The 23,814-nt window shown below is 39.2% G+C and overlaps 1 protein-coding gene across 1 annotated transcript; it reads right to left on the bottom strand.

The window, feature by feature from the left end:
* Positions 1 to 253: 253 nt before the first annotated feature.
* LOC118798515 lies at positions 254 to 19,124 on the bottom strand. The gene is made up of 12 exons (XM_036557895.1): positions 19,013 to 19,124; positions 17,577 to 17,649; positions 16,179 to 16,476; positions 15,760 to 15,914; positions 11,955 to 12,237; positions 11,641 to 11,789; positions 10,412 to 10,420; positions 7,644 to 7,721; positions 4,041 to 4,338; positions 2,088 to 2,242; positions 1,169 to 1,451; positions 254 to 1,034 (listed from the first exon to the last, which is right to left on the bottom strand). The coding sequence occupies exons 2-12, from the start codon at positions 17,644 to 17,646 to the stop codon at positions 884 to 886; spliced, it is 1,929 nt and encodes a 642-aa protein (XP_036413788.1). The 5' UTR covers positions 17,647 to 17,649; positions 19,013 to 19,124; the 3' UTR covers positions 254 to 883.
* Positions 19,125 to 23,814: the final 4,690 nt, after the last annotated feature.

Genomic DNA, 23,814 nt, shown 5'->3' with positions numbered 1-23,814 from the left:
GTAAGTACAAGGCAGGTGTTTCTAATAAAGTGGTCAGTGAGTGGAAGCACAAGGTAGGTGTTTCTAATAAAGTGGCCAGTGAGTGGAAGTACAAGGTAGGTGTTTCTAATAAAGTGGCCAGTTAGTGGAAGCACAAGGTCGGTGTTTCCAATAAAGTGGTCAGTATGCATATGTGTATTGAGGACTGGCATAAACGATATTTAAAACTATAACTGAGGAGTCAACTTGCGCTACTACAAAGCAATCAACAAACTGTAGAGCCAACAAAATTTATTCTTTCCCCAAGAGAGAAATAATAATCAACCAATTGTGATACAGTGTAATTACAGTGAACAGAGGACCAAGTAACCCAGCAGTGTACCCAGAAATACAGAAGGATATGAACAATAGAGCAGAATGGACTGTTCATAATATTCAAAATAACAGCAGCGAATAGCCAATTTTAAACCCCTTCAAGCAGTTTTAATCAAAATACAGTTGTTACAGTAGGTTTAAGCAATGGGAATATTCAAATTAAAAAAGGCCACATGGAAACCTGCAGGCAAATAAGGTTCATAAGAAATAGGACAACTTCTCCTTTTGAAAGGAGAGACCACATTCAGAGACCAGCACAGAGAAATAATCTGTAAATGTTCGCCTACTAAATGAACCCACATGCAACATAAAATATACTGCAAAACAAGACCAAACACAACGGAAATATATATCCAAATATAGCATCACCCTTAATTGCTAAGGGGAATGGTCAGTGAGCCTGTCGATCCTGGCCAACAGTCCCCTCACAGATAAAGATGTGGCCATTTGGTGGTCTCAGGGCTGTAAACAAAGCCTGTTATATGAGTGATCACAGTGATCAGCATCACAGTGTAATCATAAAGCGCCTTCAGATCAGAGGAGCTCCGTACACCTCCACCTCACACAGTATGAGATACTCGCTCCTTCCTGGAATCACAATGTTGATGTACCGTCCCTCCATCCCGTTACACTCAAAGGACATTGTCGGGTTGTTTTTATCAATGGAGATCACTGCACACCTGATGAAGCAGGAAGTGAAAGGAAAGTATCTCAGGATGACAATAGCTGACGAATGAAAACTGTTTTAAATTAAATAAACCAATAAGTGCAGATCAGAAGTTACATATCATTCAAAACATCATTTAAAAAATACCTTGGGTTGTTGTTGCCGTTGTTGTCCAAGCTGTCTCCAATTCGGATTTCAGCCCTGCTCAGCCTTTCAGGAACTGCATTCTGGGAGTTAGTGACGGTGACAGAAAACACTTTGTGTTGTTTCAGCAGGTCCAGCCTCCACCAGGGATTGAGTTCTTTGTTAGTGTGTGAGCAGGAGCCATGATCATACACACCATCCCGGTTTCCATCAACAGCACTGGACGCAAAATTAAAAGAATAAAGGCTGGACTGCGTCGCTCGTCCTTTCAAGGCTACATTCTCTCCTGCACAGGAAACAATCAGTCCAGTGAGAACGAAGAATGTCAATCCAATAACAGATCAATCATCAGTACATTCAACAGCCTGTCCACTTTATCAGAAAGCCCTCTCTTGTAGCTCCATCTCGCTGGTGTATCTGTTGATGCACACTTTGTGTTATCATTGGTCAGTTTCTGACTGTGGAAGCAGCTGGTCAGATTTAAATCAGTCTTTACTGGCCAAGTGTGTTTGCACAGGCAAAGAATTTTTCTTCGATTACAGTAGCTCATAATAAAAGGTAACTAACAGTTTAAATCTCATGTGTGCAGTCACATGGACATCCACACCTGAGTTCTGCCACACACACTGTCACACAACACATTCTAGCTTCTATTCCTGTAGACATTCGCACATTCGCACATACGCACATACACACATTCCCAGCAAAACCCCAGCAACCCTACTGTACTAAAGTGGCCGGTTAGTGGAAGAACAAGGTGGGTTGTTTATAATAAAGTGGCCAGTTAGTGGAAGAACAAGGTGGTTGTTTATAATAAAGTGGCCAGTTAGTGGAAGAACAAGGTGGTTGTTTATAATAAAGTGGCCAGACAGTGGAAGAACAAGGTGGGTAAGCACAATGTGGGTTATATTTTTTTTCTCACCATCTGGAGTGGGATAGCCGTAGACCTCGACCTCACAGAGAGTCAGGGCCTTGTTATTCCCGGGGATGACCACGTTAACGTAACGACCTGCGATGCCTTTCTTAAAATTCAAGGTGATGGATTCTCCTGCAGGGATGCTAGAGATCACTCCAGCCCTGAAGAAAACAGAGAATACAGTGCATATAAGAGAGATTGTATACATGTGCATTTGTATAGTCCACAGTCAGTAATAACTGAGAGGTCAGTTTTAGCTAAAACAATGTGCTTAAATGAACAATGGAGAAACTTTAGATGACTGTGCTTTGGGTAAGTGCATTCAAACGGGATTATGAAACAACTAAAGTTAAGTGGTTCCTTCTACTGAATGTCCTGATGTACCTGATGTCCAAACTGAGGTGGATTCTCATTGTTACTGCAACTCTGGCTAGTACTGCCTAAGTCAGATCTTCCTGGCTGACCTAATTCCTTGGCCTTGCGCCTTCTGACAGTCTGGACTCAGTGCAACTGGTACAAATCATTAATCTGACCAAAGCACTGGTGCATACTGAGGGACTAAGGTCTCTGCTCCATCAGAGATAAACAGCGCCCTCTGTTGGATCAGTCGCACCGATGCACAAACCATGTGATGACAGCTCCAAGCTTAAATGCCACATGGTGTGAAATCACCAAGCTGATCCAGCACCTCTTGCACACCTGCACGTCTCCTTGCACTCCAGTGTTTACCCTTTCCATTGCCCCCCTTTCCATTCCACCATCCAATTCTTGACCATTCCTTCTTGCAAGGTTTCAAACTCTACTTGACCCACTTATTCTTCCTGTCAAACTCTACATGTCTCTTCCAGTCCCATCTGGCCTGCACCCACAAATCCCCCAAGGTTGAACTTCAGTCTCTCCTCTTGCTCTGCCTCTAAACAAGCACCATCACTCCAGCCCTCCCCCAGTGCCTTTTGACCTCCACTTGCAGATGCTAAAAGGCAGACTTCTGTCTTTCCTCAACGCTCTGCCCCCTTGCTGGCTCATTCACTCCCTGCACAATTGATGCTGATGAATCTCCCTACTACTGAAATGCTGAAATCTGTGACATCATCCCACTCTACCTATCAGAAGTCTGCCTTACCACATTACTGATTCTGTTCACCTGCTCTATGTATCATATGACCTAGTTAGGACGGTTTATAAGCCCAGGCTTTTAGCGTTAAACTTTGTGAGGTATTGCTTCTGTTTAGATCTACTGAGTGTTCTTTTCCTAGTGTTTGTATCCGACTCCGGCTCTGATCTTCTGCACCGTTCTTGACTTTGCCTTTTTACCTCCTCCCTATTGGAATTGTTTGCCAGATCTTGTTTGTTATGTTCATCTATTTTTGTATTTTGTCTCTATTGTTTTTGACCCTTGCCTGTTTTCTGCTGATGACTCTGGATAATGGACTGACTAGTAAAGCTTCTTTTACTCTTTTTATCTGCAAGCATCTGACTGATTATGTCACGTTACACAATCCTATTCCAACAACATTTTTAAAAAGAATTATTTGACAGCCTCTGTTTCAAAGTATTAGACATTATAAAATGTAGCTTAATATCCTTTGTGGAAGGTGGATGGAGGAAAACAAAAGTGTAACTGGGTGTCATCAGCATAGCAGTAGAAAGAGAAGCCGTGTGAGAACAGAAGTGGCCCAAGAACTGAACCCTGAGGGACTCCATCAGTGAGGCATGTATGCGGACTGCTTTGTGTGAGGATGGAGGATGGACTCACAAAAGAGTCAAATAACCCAGGCCTGAAATATGTTTGAGAAATGATGTCTGAAGCTGGAAAATACCTTCAGAAACGAATTTAGAAATTGCATTTACATTTACAGAAATGTGATGCAGGTGTTGCCATGTGCAGCTGACTCCAAGCATTTTCATAACATACTTCCAAATGTTTATACTTTCATTTTACAAAAAACATTCTCTCACCATGGGTTGCTGTTTCCATTGTTGAGTAAAGAGTTTCCGATGCGTATCTCAGCTCCGTTGATCCTCTCTGGACAGCAGTCTCCTCTGTTAGTGATGGTGACAGAGGTCACTGTGTACTCGTCCAGGAGGTCCACCCTCCACCAGGGGTTCTGCTGTGCCTTAGTGGAAGTGCATGACCCGTGGTCATAGTTGGAGTCGGTATTTCCATCTATAGCGTTGTAGGCATGACCATATGGAGCCCAGGGGTTATTAATCAAGGTTGACTGTGCGGCTTTTCCATAGAGAGCGAGGTTTTTGGCTGGAACAAACAGAGAAATGCAGAGTTTCAGTCAATGTACATCAACACCAAAAGCATGATTCTGAGGTCTATGGAGGTGGAGATGTTTACCACTGTGTTTCATCACCACTTCTTTTAACAACACTCTGTAAGTGTTTAGGAACTGAGGAGACCAATTGCTTTAGTTTTGAAAGAGAAATGTTTTTCCCGTTCTTGCATGATATAAGATTTCAGCTGCTCAACAGTTCGGGGTCTCCTTTGTCGTATTTTTCATTTCATAATGTGCCAAATGTTATCAGGTCTGGACTGCAGGCAGGTCAGTTTAGTACCTTGACTCTTTTACTAAAGAGCAATGCTGCTGTAATATGTGCAGAATGTGGTTTGACATTGTCTTGCTGAAATAAGCAAGGCCTTCCCTGAAAAAGACGTCATCTGGATGGCAGCAAATCGCTGCTGTCGGAAGAAAACCTTGTATCTCCATTTTTGTTGTTTTTCTGTTTTTGACATAATTTGAAAAGCCTGTTGCTCTTTACATTGTGCATAAATTTCATGATGAATGGACCAAAAGAAACAGCCCAGTATGACTTTGGGGGAAAAAAAGTCTGGTTCCATTGACTTACAATAAAAGTAAAGTGTGTTTTTTTCCTTCTCCTGTAAAGTTACCATTTTGGAGATACAAGGTTTTCATCCAACAACAGCGGTATGTTGCCCCTAAACCTGCCTATAGTTCAGCATTAATGGAACCTTTACAGATCTGCGAGTCACCCATAGCATGTGCACTAATGCCCACCCAAACCATCACAGACGCTGGCTTTTGAACTGTGTGCTGATAATGAGCTGGATGGTCCCTCTCCTCTTTAGCCCAGAGGGTGCAGCGTCGATAACATTTGTTTTTAATACAGTGTCGTCTGAGGGCGCGAAGATCACAGCCAGCCAATACTGTATTTTGGCCTTGTACTCTGCAGAGATTTCTTTTAATGATATTATGTACCTTAAATGATGAAATCCTCATTCGTTTTACTGACCTGTTGCCAATTAACTTTACCTGTTTTGTTGCCCTGTCCTAACAGCTTTGAAAAGTGCTGCTAGCATCAAATTCAAAATGGACATATCTTTTTCAAAAACCATAATATTTCTCATTTTCAGCATTTGATATGATGTGATTTTGTTTTTGTTTTTATTTCATTTTATTTGCCCAACATCTCAACTATTTTGGAAACAGGGTTGTATTTTCAATTTTATATATATTTCTGAAATATAACTGTTCCTGCAAGGATTCTATAAATGTGCACATGCAAAACTGAGCTAAAGTTTGGCATCACTTGCTGTTGCTATTTTATATCCAGTATTAACTTATCCAGTGCAGACTTATACCAGGGGATTCCCCTCCATGCCTCCAGGGGTCACTCTCACCCCAATACTAAAGTCACCTGTACTCACCTGTAACCGTTTGTGCTAATCAGTGGGCTTTACGTGGGCAAAATTTTTAGTCTCTCATTGTAATGTCTTGTGTGTTCTTTCTCACTGCAAGTCATACACTCTTAAAAAGATGGTTCCTCAAGGGCTCTTTACTAAAGCAAATGGATCTAGAACCATGATTTCTTTATAGTGCAGTTTCACTCTTAAATGGTTCTTTTCATGGTTCTTCAGATTGATGGAGAATGTGTTGTAGGTGGTTCTATGTAGCACCAAAAAAGGGTTCTTCTATTGTTATGATGTCAAGTTTGTAAAAATAGTAGCACTGTTTTTGGTGCCATTTAGGACCATATAGAACACATTCTCCATCAATCTGAAGAACCATTTCATCTTATAATCATGGAATGCTTCTAAATAGAACTCATGGTTCTAAATAGAACAATTCTTTTTACTAAATAAACATTGAAGAACCACCTTTTTTAGCTGTTCTCAGTTAAGTCCCTGTCTTATTTTTCGGCCGTTCAATCTCAGACTGTTTTTTGGATTTTTGGCTCAGATTTTGTTTTTCTCTCTTTCTCTTTTGTACTGATCTGCTTCAGCCTCCTCATTAAACCTGCAATGACTAGTGAGTTTGTCAGTTTGTTACAGAACTCGACATCAAAAGTATTGTAGATGTTTTATTTAACCTTTCAAGGATTTTGAGTTATTATAAGATGCATAAACTGTATTCTGTAATTGTGTCCATTTACATGCAATAATGCAGATATCTGATTATTCAAATGGTCATGTAAACAGCACACTCTGATTTCTTAGGTCGGAGCAAGGTCTAGAAATCTGATGAAGAAATCTGATAAAGAGGCTGGGTTTTAGCTCAGTAATCAGATTTCTCAGTGCTGTAAACTCTTACTCTGATTTCTTTCAGATTTCTCAGTCTGAGCATGTGTGAAAACAGATGGTGGTACCGGAAATAAGTGAGCAGCATCGCTGCGAGAATCCAACTATATGGTTGACGAAATGAAGGATTTAAATATTCTCCATCTTCTAGATGATGTATGTTCATATTTTCAATATGCGGCATGAAGTTTGAGTTTTATGTTAACATTTACATCACATCTTTGTCTGTGAGTTTATTGGCTGGTTGTAAAGCAGAAATCTGATTATTGTCTGACTCATGTAGACCTGGAGTTTCCCCATTATCTGATTACTGAAGTGCATGTAAACACGTTGATCAGATTACCGACAAAATCTGATTTTCTGCAGTTATCGGATTAAATGCATGTAAACACACTCAATGTCTTAATCAAACTCAAGATCTGATCGGTTCTTTTCAAAAAACCAACATTCTGGATGTTACATTTATTATTACTTAATTCTAGATGTGCTTATGATGTAAATACTGACAAATATATTGTTTTGTTTTTCATACTTGCGTGTAATTTTCTGTGAAATAGCTAATGTGGTTCTTTGCATGGTGTAATGGTTCTTCAGATTGATGGAGAATATGCTGTATATGGTTCTATAAAGCACCTTCTATTGTGACAACAAAAGAAGAACCCTTTCTGGTGCTATATAGAACCATACACAGCACATTCTCCATCAACCTGAAGAACCATTCAAGCTTTAAGCTTAAGCAAGAATGTTCATGGTTCTATATGAATGAAGCTGTATTATGTTTTTTCTTCTACTGACGCTGTCCTGATTTAATTATATATACATTTTAATCATTTTTACTGGAAATTAAATCAGTGGTAAACAGTTATCTGAGCTGGTGTGTTCAACAGGACCATAAATTAAGTTTTACCTCTTAATAAAAACATTTCTTCTGTGTTCATTAGGTTTTTCTAGAACTGTATTCAAAATGAATCTTAAAATAGAATAAACATCCATAAATATGTACCGATGATATGTACCTTTCGCAGATGATCCATCAGTGAAACCAGCTGCTGTAATCACTCCCAGCAGGTAGAATATGTGGAGCTCCATTGTTCCTAAAAAAATCAAGTAAGTACAGTAATAATAAACTAATAAATAATAACATTTTTTTAAAGAATAAAATAATAAACTGCCTTAATTATTTCAGACTATTAAGCACAATATTTTCATACAATGGCATCAAGAATTAGAAAGGAACTCACCAATAACAGTTAAACTGCTTCAAAGATGCTGCCAGTTTCACTGAAGCCTGCTTTATATCAGGCTGAGTGTTATGTAAGGCTTAAAGGGAAATTCCACCAAATTTTCAACATCAGGCAGTGAATTCATAACCATTTCATGTAGGAACTTTCTGTGAGGGAGCTTTTAGAGGTGGACGTCTGGTTCCTATCACCACCACTGTGAACAGTTCTGACTCGGTAAGTTTATCTAGAACAGAGCGTTTCACACCAAACCACTCTGAACCACTCTGATTACCTGATCTTAACCTCTTAATTATGCGTAAATGTTGGAAAATCTGTGGAGTTCCCCCTCAACATTTTTTGTTATGCCTGGTCTTGTCATAGTATTATATAAGCATGGAATCTCCTTTATCAGCAAATGCTGTGCCAGATTATATAAACCTGATGCAGCTGTTCATGGTACAGATCCACTGTGAAAGGACAGACTTTCATAACAACAGGACAATAAAGAATATTTTAAACACTATATTCATATGAAATTACCTATTTTGAATTGAATCATATTAATATAAATATATTAAACATGGTAAAGTACACATTTTTGCATATTTATCTACTGACAAACTTTTGGTAAGCGATTTATATACACGCCAATATGAATACTGTAATTGCAAATATTTAAGTCCTTAATAAAGAGAAGATTTAATTGGATGCAAACAAAATGCATTATTTACCCAAGAGAGAAATAATCAACCAACAAGAAATACAGAAGGTTATGCACAATGGTGAAGATGTGTTAACAGTCATTAAAATAACAGCACCTTTTAAAGCCATTGAAGCAGTTTGAATCAGAACACAGCTGATACAGTACCAGGTTAACCAATGAGAATCAAATCATTAGATTTATAACAGACCATGTAGTAAAGTAGCATCAAGTCAAATAAAGATCATGACAATCAGGGCAGCCTCCCATTTGGAGAGAGACCACAACTGAATTGAATTCAGAGGCCAGCACAGAGTAATTCTGACATCTTATACATAATAATGACATTTTGTACATCTTCTATCCATATATCGTATAATCTGGAATATATATATATATATATATATATATATATATATATATATATATATATGTATATATATATCACCACCACTGTGAAACTGTGTGACTCTGTAAGTTTCTCTAGAACAGAGCGTTTCACACCAAACCACTCTGAACCACTCTGATTACCTGATCTTAACCTCTTAATTATGCGTAAATGTTGGAAAATCTGTGGAGTTCCCCCTCAACATTTTTTGTTATGCCTGGTCTTGTCATAGTATTATATAAGCATGGAATCTCCTTTATCAGCAAATGCTGTGCCAGATTATATAAACCTGATGCAGCTGTTCATGGTACAGATCCACTATGAAAGGACAGACTTTCACAACAACAGGACAATAAAGAATATTTTAAACACTATATTCATATGAAATTACCTATTTTGAATTGAATCATATTAATATAAATATATTAAACATGGTAAAGTTACACATTTTTGCATATTTATCTACTGACAAACTTTTGGTAAGCGATTTATATACACGCCAATATGAATACTGTAATTGCAAATATTTAAGTCCTTAATAAAGAGAAGATTTAATTGGATGCAAACAAAATGCATTATTTACCCAAGAGAGAAATAATCAACCAACAAGAAATACAGAAGGTTATGCACAATGGTGAAGATGTGTTAACAGTCATTAAAATAACAGCACCTTTTAAAGCCATTGAAGCAGTTTGAATCAGAACACAGCTGATACAGTACCAGGTTAACCAATGAGAATCAAATCATTAGATTTATAACAGACCATGTAGTAAAGTAGCATCAAGTCAAATAAAGATCATGACAATCAGGGCAGCCTCCCATTTGGAGAGAGACCACAACTGAATTGAATTCAGAGGCCAGCACAGAGTAATTCTGACATCTTATACATAATAATGACATTTTGTACATCTTCTATCCATATATCGTATAATCTGGAATATATATAAAATATATATATATATATATATATATATATATATATATATATATATATATATATATATATATATATATCTCCAAATGGTAACTTCATATCTCCAAAATGGTCACTTTACAGGAGAAGGAAAAAACTTTACTTTTAATGTAAGTCAATGGAACCAGACATTTTTTCAAGTAATTTTGGGTCGTTTCTTTTGATCCATTCTTCCTGAAATTTACACACAATATAAAGGCCAACAGGCATTTTCAAATTGTGTCAAACCTGAAAAATGACAAAAATGCAGATACAAGGTTTTCTTCCGACCACAGCAAGATACATATATATAAATATATATATATATATATATATATATATATATATATAGTGTGTTTGTTTTTTTCTTATATACTTTTTTATATCTAAGCACTACAAGGGGCTGTGCATCTAAGATTTTCACTCACCATCACACCTAAATGTGATGTGGCAATGAACGTGAATGTGACTTGGTAACTGTAAACCTCAAACTACTAAATAAACCCAACTGTCAAGATCACCACAGTAATCTGTGACACCACCACATAAGGGGACCTGTGGAGTACCTATTTTTAATGATCAACACTAACATAGATTTCAGGTAGTGTTATTTAGGTTACCCCACAGAAAATAAAGTCTCTAATTTCCTTTATGACTTATCACTGGGATGGTCTGATAGAAGTTGTGGCCTCATCTTATGTCTGGTATTTTTATTATGTCTTCCATATTTTTTGTTTGAAAATGTTTCCTGGGCATTCCAACGGGGACTCTTATTTTGAATATAAACCCTGGTTTGGGAACAGGAAAGGGAAGTGTGGCAGCCATTTTCTTGGAGGATCAAGTTTGGGGAAGACAGGCCTGGTGGAGCCTTGCTGTTCAAGCCCTAACTAACTTTTACTCCTTTTTTTTTTTTTTACTCATCTTTGTCCTTGAAGAGTGGATCCCTCTCTAACTGTGGAGTTACCTCAAGGAACTGGGTGAGCTCATTCCTGTTTTTTGTGCATTGCTGGGCCCTTTTTTGATTTTTGATTGTTGGGTATTTTTGGGACACTGTTTGCTTGGACTATGGTGGCAGTTGGACATTTTTTAGATGACTTTTTTTTTGGATTCAATAGAGACAATCTTTAATAACTCTATCCCATCTAATGGACTTCTGCTTCAGATCTTATATTCTACTGCTTCTCTGCTTGTTTGCTGGTGCTGTTGCTGTTGCAGATGCTGTTAGTGTTGTCTGTTCTGGGGAATAAGAATAAGTAAAAGCTAACTTGTGCAAGCTCTGTTGTGTTCTGGTGCTCACGTTTTTTTTTCTCTCACCAAATTAGTGATCGGATTTTATTAGTAACTGCTGAGTTGATCAGATTGTTACAAATCAACATAACATAAACAACGCTGCAAAGTAAGACAAAGCCTAATAAAATTATACTCAAATATCCAAATATAGTATCAGCTTTCATTGCTATGGGAAATGGTCGGTGAGGTCAGTCCTGTACCCTCAGATATGCACATCAATGTCCTTTCAGAGATAAAGATGTGACCATTTGCTGCTTCCAGGGCTGTAAATTTAGCCCATGAAAGTTTTTATTACATATTCCAGTGACCCCTTCAATCACTGCCCAACTATATGACTTAAATTTCATTTTAATCCAAATTCTATTTAATTTCTGTCAGGGTACAGTCATGGCCAACAACCACCAGAGAAATAAAACTGATCCAGCATCACACTGTAATCATGAAGGCCAAGAGGTTCTTCAGATCAGAGGAACTCCGTAAACCTCCACCTCACACAGAGCGAGATACTCGTTCCTTCCTGGAATCACAATGTTGACGTACTGGCCCTCCATCTCGTTACATTCATAGGACTTGGTAGGATCTCCAGTGACGGAGTTGATCACTGCACAACTGATGAGACAGAAGGTGAGAAATTATTACAATAAACATTTCGTAATGGTAAAATTGACTGGGAAGATTGTACATTTCAACTATTATTTATACGTAAATGCACATCTAAAGTGGCTTTTATTGAAAATTCATTCTTTTTGTAGCTTAAACCTGAAGAGAGTTTACATAGGGTTGTTGTTGCCGTTGTTGTCCAGAGTGTCTCCAATCCTGATTTCAGCTCCAAGCAGCCTTTCAGGAGAGCCATCCTGCCTGTTAGTGATGATGACGGAAAACACTTTGTGTCGTTTCAGCAGGTCCAGCTTCCACCAAGGACTATAGTCATAGTTAACCATGGAGCAGGAACCGCGAGACGGTATACCATCTCGGTTTCCATCAACAGCATTAGATGCAAAATAATATGAATAAAGGCTGGACTGTGTAGCTGTTCCTTCCGGTGCTACATTCTCTCCTGCACAGGAAACAGTCAAAGAGTCGGTTAGAGTAAATGAAGCATGCATTCTGATGATCAGTGATTTGTGTAAGTCATCCTTTGAATTTGAAAAATACACTTCACTTCGTCAGAAACCCCTCTCTTGTAGGTCCACCTTGCTGGTGTACAGTTAGATACTCTGTCTGTTGACACACAGTTCATGTTAGTCATCCTTGAGCCCACAGGCTCCCAACCCTGATGCTGGAGTACCTCCTGCCCTGCAGTCAGTTGCACCAGCTGAACGTAAGTTCGATCATAAGTTGGGGTGTAAAGTCCATCCTAAACCTCATGCTGAGAGTAGTTGGTTTAAACTAGCGACACACAGAATTTCGGTCGCACCACAGACACTTATGGTATGTCTTAACTAGTAGAGCGTAAAGTGATCGTAGATCAAAACACGGTGGCACAGAATGACGTTTTCACTCTGCAGCCGATCAGTAACGCTACCCGACATAAACAGGAAGCATTGCACGCAGTAAAATCGCTCGCATTTCTTTTTGTGGTACATTTACTTGGCTTAAGGAAGGTCAGTCATACTAGCTACAATTCAAAAAGAGACTGTGTCTTCAAAGCGTCCGTCCCTTGTATGTGTGTTTATTCTATTCTGCTGGAATTTTTTCGATGTTCAAACTGGGCTCTCATGCACAATTCATCGTCTCACACAGCCTGAGCACTGATGGAGCTGATCTTATTACTCTGAATGCAGTTGGCTTGTGTACTTGAACAGTCGGCCACCAGGTTTTGGAACGACCCTATAGAAAAATATCTCAGTGTCAGACACAAAGCAGGACCCAGGGCTCTGTTCCTGTGTTGTAAATCTGTAGCAGGAGGTCTGTGATCTTTTCCACCGAAAATGGGTCTAATCTATCTTGCAGAACAGGTTGCCGACACAAATCGAGATGTATTTGGTTCGACCAACCATTATAACTGATTTTTTATGGCAGAACTTACACCGACTATAGGATATGTGTAAATTTTAAGCTATAACTTAAAGCTACATTGAAACTACGTTACTTGGTGCAACCGGTTAAATTCTAGTAGCTCTAGTGCCACTACATTCAAGTTTATGTTCGAACTAGGCTACGAACTTACTTACGTCTAGCTGCTGCAACTGGCTGCTGCACCTTTTAGTGTTTTTCTGTTCTAAAACACCCAGTTTAACTCAGAAAAGGCTTGATAAATAACTGCCTAGTTAGACTTGTTCTGTGAGTTCGGTACGTTTGGTCGAGTGCAAAAGCTGTTTTGGAGTTTGGGAGTTGAACAGAGAACCGATCTCTGGTCTACTTGAAATTACTGGTCTGGGGTCTGCGGCCCGCTACACGTGCGGAAGCTATCCGCTCCTGGCACCACGTGTGGATTGTTTTATTTGTAATGTGACTGCTTAAACGTATCGTGTTACTTCCCTTTTCAAGTTTTGTGATGGCGGGGAGAGGACTGCTGCGGATGGCGGAGGAGACGAAACAGCTCATAGTGTTTGCATTCAAAGAAAATAATAAAAAGGAGCAAACAGATGAAGCTGTGCTGACCATTCTGCAAACCTGTCCTGGGTACAGATTCAAGTGGACTCAAGTATTCGGGACACAAGTCAAAACACCCTAAACTGTGCAGGGCAGGGGGCTCCTGCTCCACTTTGGCTCCACCCACTCTATCACATGCATTTATACATCTGCACACATTTGTTTAGCGCCACTATTTGTAAAATCTTGCCATTTTTCAGCGCTTCTTGGTTATAGTATTTTAGACCCTTGCTTTGTGTTCTTAGTTTTTGATTATCAGTTTGCCTCGTCACTTCCTACACTTGTAAAAAAAAAACACTAACACCACTGTGTCCGACAGACTCATACCAGCACCATGTCGGTGTCATGGTCTCAAAAGCTTTAGCAGATTTCTACTGAATGCAAATGAATGCACTGCTGCTTTGCATTTAGCCAACTGAGCAAATACAACTTTCTCTGAAAGTAGGTTTCTTGTTGCTGAATCCCAGTTTAACATAATACTGAAAATATCAGTTTTTTTACAGAATTGGTGACAGTGAAGATTTTGAAGGAAGATATTTGATTGAAAATGTACATGATTTGAGTGGGAAAGCAAAATTTAAATCATACAGAGCTTGTCAGTACTGTCATTACAAGCATCAGTTCTCCTTCTGCACTGACAGACTGCTGAGAGAGTTCTGTGATCTAGAACTGAGCTGTAAAAGAAAATGATGAGATCTCACACTTTTCTCATGGAGATATTGTTCTGCTGAGACTGGGCTGAGACGAATCAGACCCTAAAAAGTCAATCCACATGTGTGACAACATTTTGACCAAAGTAAGAAAATCTGAGGTTTATTTCTCAGGAGCCGAATTTCAGAAGCAGGAGAAAACGGCTTCAGTCTCAGTCTGATTTCAAACTGGACTGAACTGTGTCCAGGAGAAGAACCTGAGATCAAGAGGAGATCTTATTTAGAATACTGCTCCCCTCTCGGACTTGCTGTTACCAAAACTACACTGAGCTAACTCAAATTTCACAGTGACGGGTTTCCCTCTTGGCAGTTCTGAAAGTAGCGTGAGTAATTTGATTAGAACGAGATTAGTACTTGAACTACTGTATTGGTTTGAATGAGTCAGCAGGTACACTTGTTCTGACAGTATTAAGTGTTATGGGTCATTCTACAGAAATGTCCACTTTTCTATCTCTCCATAGGTGTCACGTGTCACTGGTGTTACTGATCCTCATTGGTGTTCCACATAATAAAGGAACACCAGAGACATTTTAATGAAAAATGCATTTTACTAAACAGCTGCTACAGAGCATCAAACCACATGTTGTCAATCATGGAATATCCACTAAAATATGGAATTTAATCCATTTGTGTTCTATTTTCTCACAATTACCTCAGAATAAAGTCGGTCACACCAGTGACTTCAGCTAAAAGCTTCATATGAAATCATGAGCTAAATGAGAAAATCTCTGCTAACTGAAACACACAGTGGACTCACCATGAGCTTTTCTTCATAGATGCTCAGAAAACAGGTAAAAGGAAGTCGAGTGATGTCATCAGTGTGACTTTTATTTCAAAATAAGAGTTTTTTGTTACGCAGTAACACCAGTGACACGACTCCTGGGGACCTTCATTATATATTTTATAATATTTCTTTGGCATTTGTTTTCTTTATGTAATTTAAATCCTATATTTCATAGTCATGTATAGATTATTGTAGTTAAAATTGCAGAAAAATGTGTTTTTTTTTTCTTCAAAATATGGCCTCAGCCTTCACACATGACTGTGAGGACATGCTCTTCTGTGGTGCTTGGAATTTAAAAACCAATATTGCTGAATTGAGGCTCAAGAATTTGTAATTGTTAAAATAACGTATTGTTTTATTTTTAAATATAAATAAATTGTAACTCTAACATGTTTTTCAAGTGTAATATATCTGTAAACGCTAAGGACACAAAAATGGACGTTTCTGAAGAATGACCCTTATAAGTACAGTGCAAGTCGTCCCTTCTCACCATGTGGAGTAGGGTAGCCGTAGACCTCGACTTCACAGAGAGTCAGAAGATGGTTATCTCCAGGAAGGAACACGTTAACATAACGACCTGGGATGCCTCTCTCAAATTTAAAGTTTTTGGAAATACCTGCAGGGATGCCAGAGATCACCCCAGCCCTGGAGAGAAAAGAAAACAGCACAAGAGAGTCAGTGTACACATGAAACAGTTTGGAAAACTGAAACTGGCAACACTGTACTAAAACGTCTACCATGTCACTGTCATTACTGTCTATAATTCATTATTAGATAAACGACTTTTTAGACATTTTCTTAATGTGAATTCTTATATAAAGCAAACAGTGGAGGAACATCTTGAGACAAGGATTTAGAAATGTAATGTTTTTTCCATGCAAAGCTGACTCAGACAGTCAGTTCCCTCACAGTGAGTTGCTGTTTCCGTTGTCGAGTAAAGAGTTTCCGATGTGTATCTCAGCTCCATTGATCCTCTCTGGACAGCAGTCTCCTCTGTTAGTGATGGTGATGGAGGTCACTGTGTACTCGTCCAGAAGGTCCACCCTCCACCAGGGGTTTTGTTGCATCTCGGTGGCAGTGCACGACCCGTGGCTATAGTTTGAATCAATATTTCCATCTATAGCGTTGTAGGCATGACCGAATGCTGCATAGGGGTTATTAACCAAGGATGACTGTGTGGCTTTTCCATAGAGAGCGAGGTTTTTGGCTGGAATGAACAAAGCAGTGCAGATGTGTTCAGTTGTACATCAACCCAATAATTCTGCTTTAATATTTCAGGTTACTTTCCATAAATTAGTTTATTTTTTTATGATCTATTATACTTGAATTTGTTTGTGAACCTTATTCACTAATTCATAAATGTTTTCTATAGTTATTTTCATTTCTTTGTAATGTGTGACTGTTCCTGGAGGGAATCAAAAACTATTGCTGGACTTCCCAGCAGGCCAACCCTCTTACTGAGTGACTGACTGATCAGCATTGTTAAAATGTGCTCACCTGAGAAAAGCACTAGGTGGCGCTATATACCATTAAATGCCACACCTTTCCAACACTAATGCCAATATAACAAATAAATACAGCTAAAAATGATTAGAGGAGAGAAAAAATGCATCCATGGGTCTCGCGATTATGAAAACCTAATGAGTGGTGAAATAACACAGCAGTGAGTGGTTCGAGTTTAAACTGTGTGACTTTAGTTGGAATTTTTCCTGGATCAGAGAATTTCTAGTGAACCGTAAACTGGCACATGTATAAGGAAGGTTACCTGATTTACTTCAACACTTATTGAACATTTTGCCTATTATTATTCTTATTCGAATTATTATTATTGTTCTTATTATTATATGCAGTCATGTCATGCTGTAAGGCCAATAAATGTAACTGTATAATCATTTTAAAATAAGCAATAATATTAAGATATTTTTAATAAATCTATAAACAATTCCTCCACCCAAATGTGAAAAAACAGCACACATATTTTAAAATAGTAAATATTTATATTTTTATTATACTTGAGGTGTTGTGAGGTACTATGCCGGATGATGAACAGTCTTGATTACATAAAGTTGTAGCCTACAAAAATAAAATGTATGTGCTAAACAACTAAGTAGGCTGGTTCAAATGGAACAATACTTTTGATTTTGCAACTTAAATTGCAATTGTTAATTGGGGTTCATGAACAATTTGTTGACTGCCTACCCTGGGCATAGTACAAGGAACTGTGCTGTGGAATTATGGTGTTTTGTGCCTTGTTTATATTGGAATATAGTATGTTTGTGTCCATATGTATGTAAACATGATGCGTACCTTTCATAGATGCATCAGTGAAAGCAGCCACTGTAAAAACTGCCAGCAGGTAAAACGTGTGAAGGTTCATTTTCTGGGGGAGGGAGGAAATTCAGTACATTAACTTTTTACGTGTTTTGTTATTGTTCGGTTGCACTAAAGTGAATCGTGCAGGCCGCTCCATAAGTTGTACAGGCATGAAACTTGGGTAGTCGTCCTTCCTGCTACTCAGGTGCACAAGCTTGATCTGCCAGATGGGAGCGCTACAGCAAAGCTTCAAACTTTTTGGGTCAAAATTCTCCTCATTAGTTGTCTTACGGCCCACAAAAAGCCAAAAGTAGCATGTAGCTCCACCCCCTAAGATTTTGACATTATTTGCATTTTGTGCAAAATCGCACACACTTTTGAGTGCAAACTAATCCCAGTCTGCACAAATCTGGTCTCAAAGAGGTCAAAACCTGAAATTTAATCATTATCAAAAAAAAAGGAATTTCCAAACAGCATACTGGCCACTCCCAAAAATATGGGTGGAGCTCATATTGCTAAAATCATGCATATACAGCCTAACTCAGAAATGCTTTGGCCAATTGTTATGAAACCTCACAGGCATGTACCCTAGGGGAGTTGAAAGCAGTCTTCAAAGTTTGGTGGAACTGCATTGCTAGGTGGCACTACAACAAGCAAAAAGTGTTGTGCACCTGAAGATTTTGCAATTGTTGTGAAAATTTGCTGCTACCGTGTGCTGTCCTAGTTAAGGATCATTGAGGCTCAAGTCATATTCAAAAACCATGGCTGCTATCAGCCAGGTATTCGAGTCAGCCAATCACCATAAAACTTGGTATACCTGCTCAATGCCTACTGTTGAAATAACTTGCAAAGTTTGGTTGACACAGGTTAATAGGGGACACTAAAACATTACTTTAGTCTCATGTCATTTGTTTGAAAACATGCTTGGACCCCTGAATTGCCGCTTGTAGGTATTGTATTTTGCGTAAAACTTTAACTGTGCAATGACGTAAAATCAAAAATCAGCTTAATCTTTGTTTCTTTATAGCACTCATAGACAGGTACTCTCTCAGTTCTCTCTTTCCAAATGGGTTCCCACTGTGAAGTCTAGAAATCACATTTTTCTGTAAGAACTAAAAAAAAATGAAAAATTAAGCTGTTTGTTCTAATAACTAATACTGCAATTCCACGTGGTCAGACAGATAAAGACAAAATCAGCATTTCCCAACCCAATGGCTAGGCAAACAGAAAAAAAACAAATTTATATTTTTGGCCACCAGATGTCACATTAGCCCTCATCCAACTACCAGTAAAGGTGTCTATCAAATGATCACTGTCTGATTTAACTGTTTGATCTCTGGCTTTGACTCTGCAGAGTCTTGAGCTGTTGTGAAAGATTCTCACCCAGTGTACAATTACCTTTAAAGAAATAAAACTTTACTGGTACTCACTCAGCTGTGTTCCCAGAGAGCCTCAGTCTTCAAGATCTTTTGGCTCCCCTTCGTGTGAAACACCAAAGTGAGAATGCAAGTGCGCTGTGCACACGCTGAAGGCCCTTTTATACAGCTACATGAGGAAATCTGACTGAACATTCCATTCAGGCCTCAGTTTAGCAAAGGATTTTAGGGGCTTTTACTGAGAGTCCTAAAACCGCAATTTCCTCATTCCTGCGGCCGAACACCAGCTCCATCACTTTTGCTTTCTCTTGAAGTTTCAATCATCCAGTGTTTTCACATATCCTTCTATATGCTTTAATTGTCATTCCCAAAATAAATGGCCAAGGCTGTTAGTGAGCAAGGTACTGGGCACTCTGGTCTCCATTTTACCTCTGCTGGACCCAGACTTGAAGATCTAGATCTAACTTTGAATTTCCATTCTTGCTGGATTAAGGATTCAATCCCAATGTCATCACGTGATGATGCTCATTTCCCAAGACATGCAGACTGACTCTAATCAGTTACCTTCATGGTGTGCTGTGAGAATCTCGTTTTTCTCTAGGCATAGTCATTGAGATAAGGGGAGGAAAGAGGCAGACACATATTTGACAAGTTTATTTGCAAAAAACAAACACCTAAAAAACAGGCTACCTGTAGTGGTTTATTCATAACATATAGCACTTTCTGAACCTTGAAATATGTTTGTCACAAAAGCCTTTATTGTCCAAAGGAAATGCAAGTTCACGTCTTACAGCAGAAACAGTCAAATACCAGCGCTGTTCAACAGCAGAACCCAATAAATGTTCAGTGCAGAGTATTCGGGTCATTTGGCATAACACTGTTTTAGGCAAAATAAAGACAGAATCAGGACCAGAAATGGAGTCAATATGAGAGACAGAGTCAGGATGACACACAGAGTCAGGACAAAAGATAGAGTCAGGATAAGAGACGATCAGGACCAGAGGCTGAGTCAGGGTCAGCAACAGAAGTCAGGACTAGAGATGGAGTCAGGACCAGAGACAAAGTCAGGGCAGAGACAGAGTCAGGATGAGACAGAGTCAGGGTCAGAATCAGGGTCAGGATTAAAATTAAGTTTAGGGATGTTTGCACTTGCGCTGCTTTAAGCTAAACTGTTCACAAATGGTTGTTGTTCAAAACACAGTTTACATTTTCATGTGTAGCAGTGATGTCATTCTTTTATTCTATATTTAAAAAAATGAAATAGTTATTAAAAATATGTAGAGGTTGAAATCAGGAACAAGATCAGCACAGAGAGTTAACGAAGTGATAGAAACTGAATCACTGTAGGAATTTGCTCTGGGGCATGGCACAAAACAGGAATGCAGAAACAGGGAACCAGTGTCTAGTAACAAAGCAAGGAAGTTTAAAAACAACTCAAAGTCGCAGCTAAAACAAACATCCCTCTCATGGGCAAAGAAGTATCACACGCTATGTTACAAAAACACAAAGAAACATAGACCAAAGTCAGGCTTAGAGACAGAGTGATGATGAGAGATGGTGTCAGGACCAGAGACAGAGTTAAGGTCAGAGACATAGCCAGGACAAGAGCTGGAGTCAGGACCAGAATCTGAGTCAGGGCCAGAGACAGTCAGGTCCACAAGACAAAAGTAGGACCAGAGGCAGAGTCAGGACCAGAGATAGTCAGGATGAGAGACAGAGTCAGGTCAGAGACAGAGTCAGGGCCAGAGATGAAAATCAGGGTCAGGATTAAAATTAGGGTTAGGGATGTTTGCACTTGCGTTGCTTTGAGCTAAATTGTTCACAAATGGTGGTTGTTTAAAACATGGCTTAAATTTCCATTTGTAGCAGTGATGTGTAATTTACTTTAATAAAAAAAATTAAATATTATTAAAAATATATGGAGGTTAGAATCAGGAACAAGATCAGGTGACAGAAACTGAATCACTGTAAGAATTTGCTCTGGGACATGGCACAAAACAGGAATGCAGAAATTCAGCTCTCTGAGTTCATTTATGCCTCAAAACAGGGAACCAGTGTCTGGTAAAAAAACAAGGAAATCAAAAAATGAATCAAAGTCGCAGCTAAGACAAACATCCCTGTCATGTGCAAAGATGTATCACATGCTATGTTGCAAAAACACAAAGAAACATAGACCAAAGTCAGGCCTAGAGACAGAGTCACAATGTGAGATGGTGTCTGGACCAGAGACAGAGTCAGGACCAGAGACAGAGTTATTGCCAGAGACAGAGTCAGGACTAAACACAGAGTCAAGCCCAGAGACAGAGTTAGGGCCAGAGACAGAGTCAGGACTAAAGACAGAGTCAAGACCAGAGACAGAGTTAGGGCCAGAGACAGAGTCAGGACTAAAGACAAAGTCAAGACCAGAGACGGAGTCAAAACCTGAGACAGAGTCAAGACCAGAGATGGAGTCAAAACCAGAGACGGAGTCCGGATCAGAGACAGAGTCAGGATGACAGGATGGCGTCTTCTGTCAAATTTATTTTGTAAAGAAAACAGGCTCACACTGATGATGCCATAGACACTAAGAGACGTTGATTGGCTGATGTCTTTTCTTGGACAGTTGTGATTTGGCAAAATCAGGAGGTGCCCACTCGTTCTGTCCAAAACTGTGCCCTCTTCACTATGTAGGGCAATATTATGTGGTTCTGCAATTTTGTAGTGATGTCTGAAAATATAGTGGAGAATATCCAGTGCACTTAAACAATCCCACAATGCACTGCAATAAGTAGTGTACAACCGATGTACCCTAGTGGATAGGGTACACTCATAGTGCACTGTGTTGTTTATAAGCAATGAACAAACCCATTTAACATTTGTAATCTAGACATTTAAAAAAGATGGTTCTCAAAGGTTATCTAGTAAAGAAAATGATGCTGTATGGAACCATGAACACTCAAAGAACCCTTTGCATTAAGGGTTCTTTACATTGTAAAAGGGTTCTTTAGAATGACAGAGAGTGTGTTTTATATGGTTCTATATAGAACCTTTTGGAAAAGGGTTCAATATAACACCAAAATTGGTTCTTGTAGAGAAAGTTATAACTTACCTGATCTGAAGTCCCTCGTGTGTCAACCTCAAAAAGTGCAGTCAGTGTTTATGTTCTACATATATAAAGTGGCAGAAGTTAATAGGACATTCTGCCATGAATACAGACAGAGGGAAGAGCCTGATTTTTGTTCAAATGTACACTCAACTAAAACAATTTTTCAGTGACCAGCTGACCAACTGGTTATTTGCGTCCACCCTCCTCCCTCTGTCTTTCCAGAAAATCTTATTCAAGGCAAAATCACATTCCAAATAAAGGTGAATGTACATTTCTGAGGAACCTGAGGAACAAAGATTGTAATGGTTTGAAACAAAAATAATATTTAATCTTTATGGGTTAATTTTCTTGGTGAAGGACAGACTGACCATCGCACCATATCCTGTTTGGTATTATCCAGTGCAGATTTATCACACATAAGTTACAGACACCTCTAGATATGTACACTCATCCTTGTTTACTAAGAATGGATTTACATGACACTTCTCATAAAAGACAAGAGAAGGTAACATCAAAAAGCAAGGGTGACGGGGGGCACCCTTGTCTTTTCTCTCTAAACATAGGGAAAGGCTAGGTATTATGTGGCTTGTTAGAACAGATGTGTGTGGTGCTGCGTATGAATTCTTAATCCAGAACCTAAAGGTCTAAGCATCTAAGTATACCATGGCTTCTAGACTATCTTTACTGCTAGGTAGATATATCAAACTGGATGAAGAGTTTCCAGTTCCTGTCCTTACTTGCTCAAAGCATTTCTCAAATTGTGCAGGGTCATGAAGGACTGAGGCTGTAAGGTGGTTTTGTTAGCTTTCCCTAGTCCAGTAACATGGCTCTTTTATGGTTTAATGGGACAAACAAAGGTGTACTGTGTACAGAAACTGTGGCATGTGCCCGTCCCCAACAACCGGCAGGAGGGTGGGGCCCAAACCCCGTGGGGACAGTGGGGAGAGGATGAAATCCATGAGGGAGTGGGGGATGGCATGTGAGTCCTGAACCCTGCCTCCAGTGTCCTTCCTGAGCCCAGGATAGCACACGGCGTGCTACAGAAACTTTGTCAACCAATTCACAAACCCCTCTTTCTTAGCCCCAACTTGCATGGGGAGACTGCAGCTCATATGTTGATGCAACCTAGCAGTGACACCGATGTGTAAAAACCCCAGCATCACTCACCAGCACCACAAACACTATCATGTAAGTGTCACTGCTGTGCTGACAGTGAACCACCACCCAAATAACATCTGGACAACAGTGGTGCTGTGGTCAGAAACTGACCAATGCTGAATGGGGTAGAGGGGGTGCTGGCACTAGATGGGCTACAGCCTGAAATTGTACACTTAAATATTGGAGCTATAAGTTAGATGTTTCTAATAAAGTGGCCAGTGAGTGGAAGTTCAAGGTAGGTGTTTCTAATAAAGTGGCCAGTGAGTGGAAGTTCAAGGTAGGTGTTTCTAATAAAGTGGCAAGTGAGTGGAAGTTCAAGGTAGGTGTTTCTAATAAAGTGGCCAGTGAGTGTATGTACTGAAGACTGGCATAAGTGATATTAAGAATTGTAGCTGATGCTCTAACAGACAACTTGTGCGGTTAATAAGCCATTCACAAAGTGCAGAGCTGACAAAATTTATTGACCCAATAGAGAAATAGAAATCAATCAAAGAAAAATAGACTGCGATTACAAAAAGTAGAAAACTAAGCATGTAATCAGAAATGCATGAGGTTATGCACAATGGTGTAGATTGTTTACAATCCCCAAAAATATCAGCAGCAAAAGGCAATC

The sequence above is a fragment of the Colossoma macropomum genome, unplaced genomic scaffold (assembly GCF_904425465.1).
Source record: "Colossoma macropomum unplaced genomic scaffold, Colossoma_macropomum, whole genome shotgun sequence".
NCBI classification, from domain to species: Eukaryota; Metazoa; Chordata; class Actinopteri; order Characiformes; family Serrasalmidae; genus Colossoma; species Colossoma macropomum.
The sequence above is the reverse complement of the archived record's forward strand: the minus strand, read 5'-3'. Positions and strand labels throughout refer to the sequence as shown.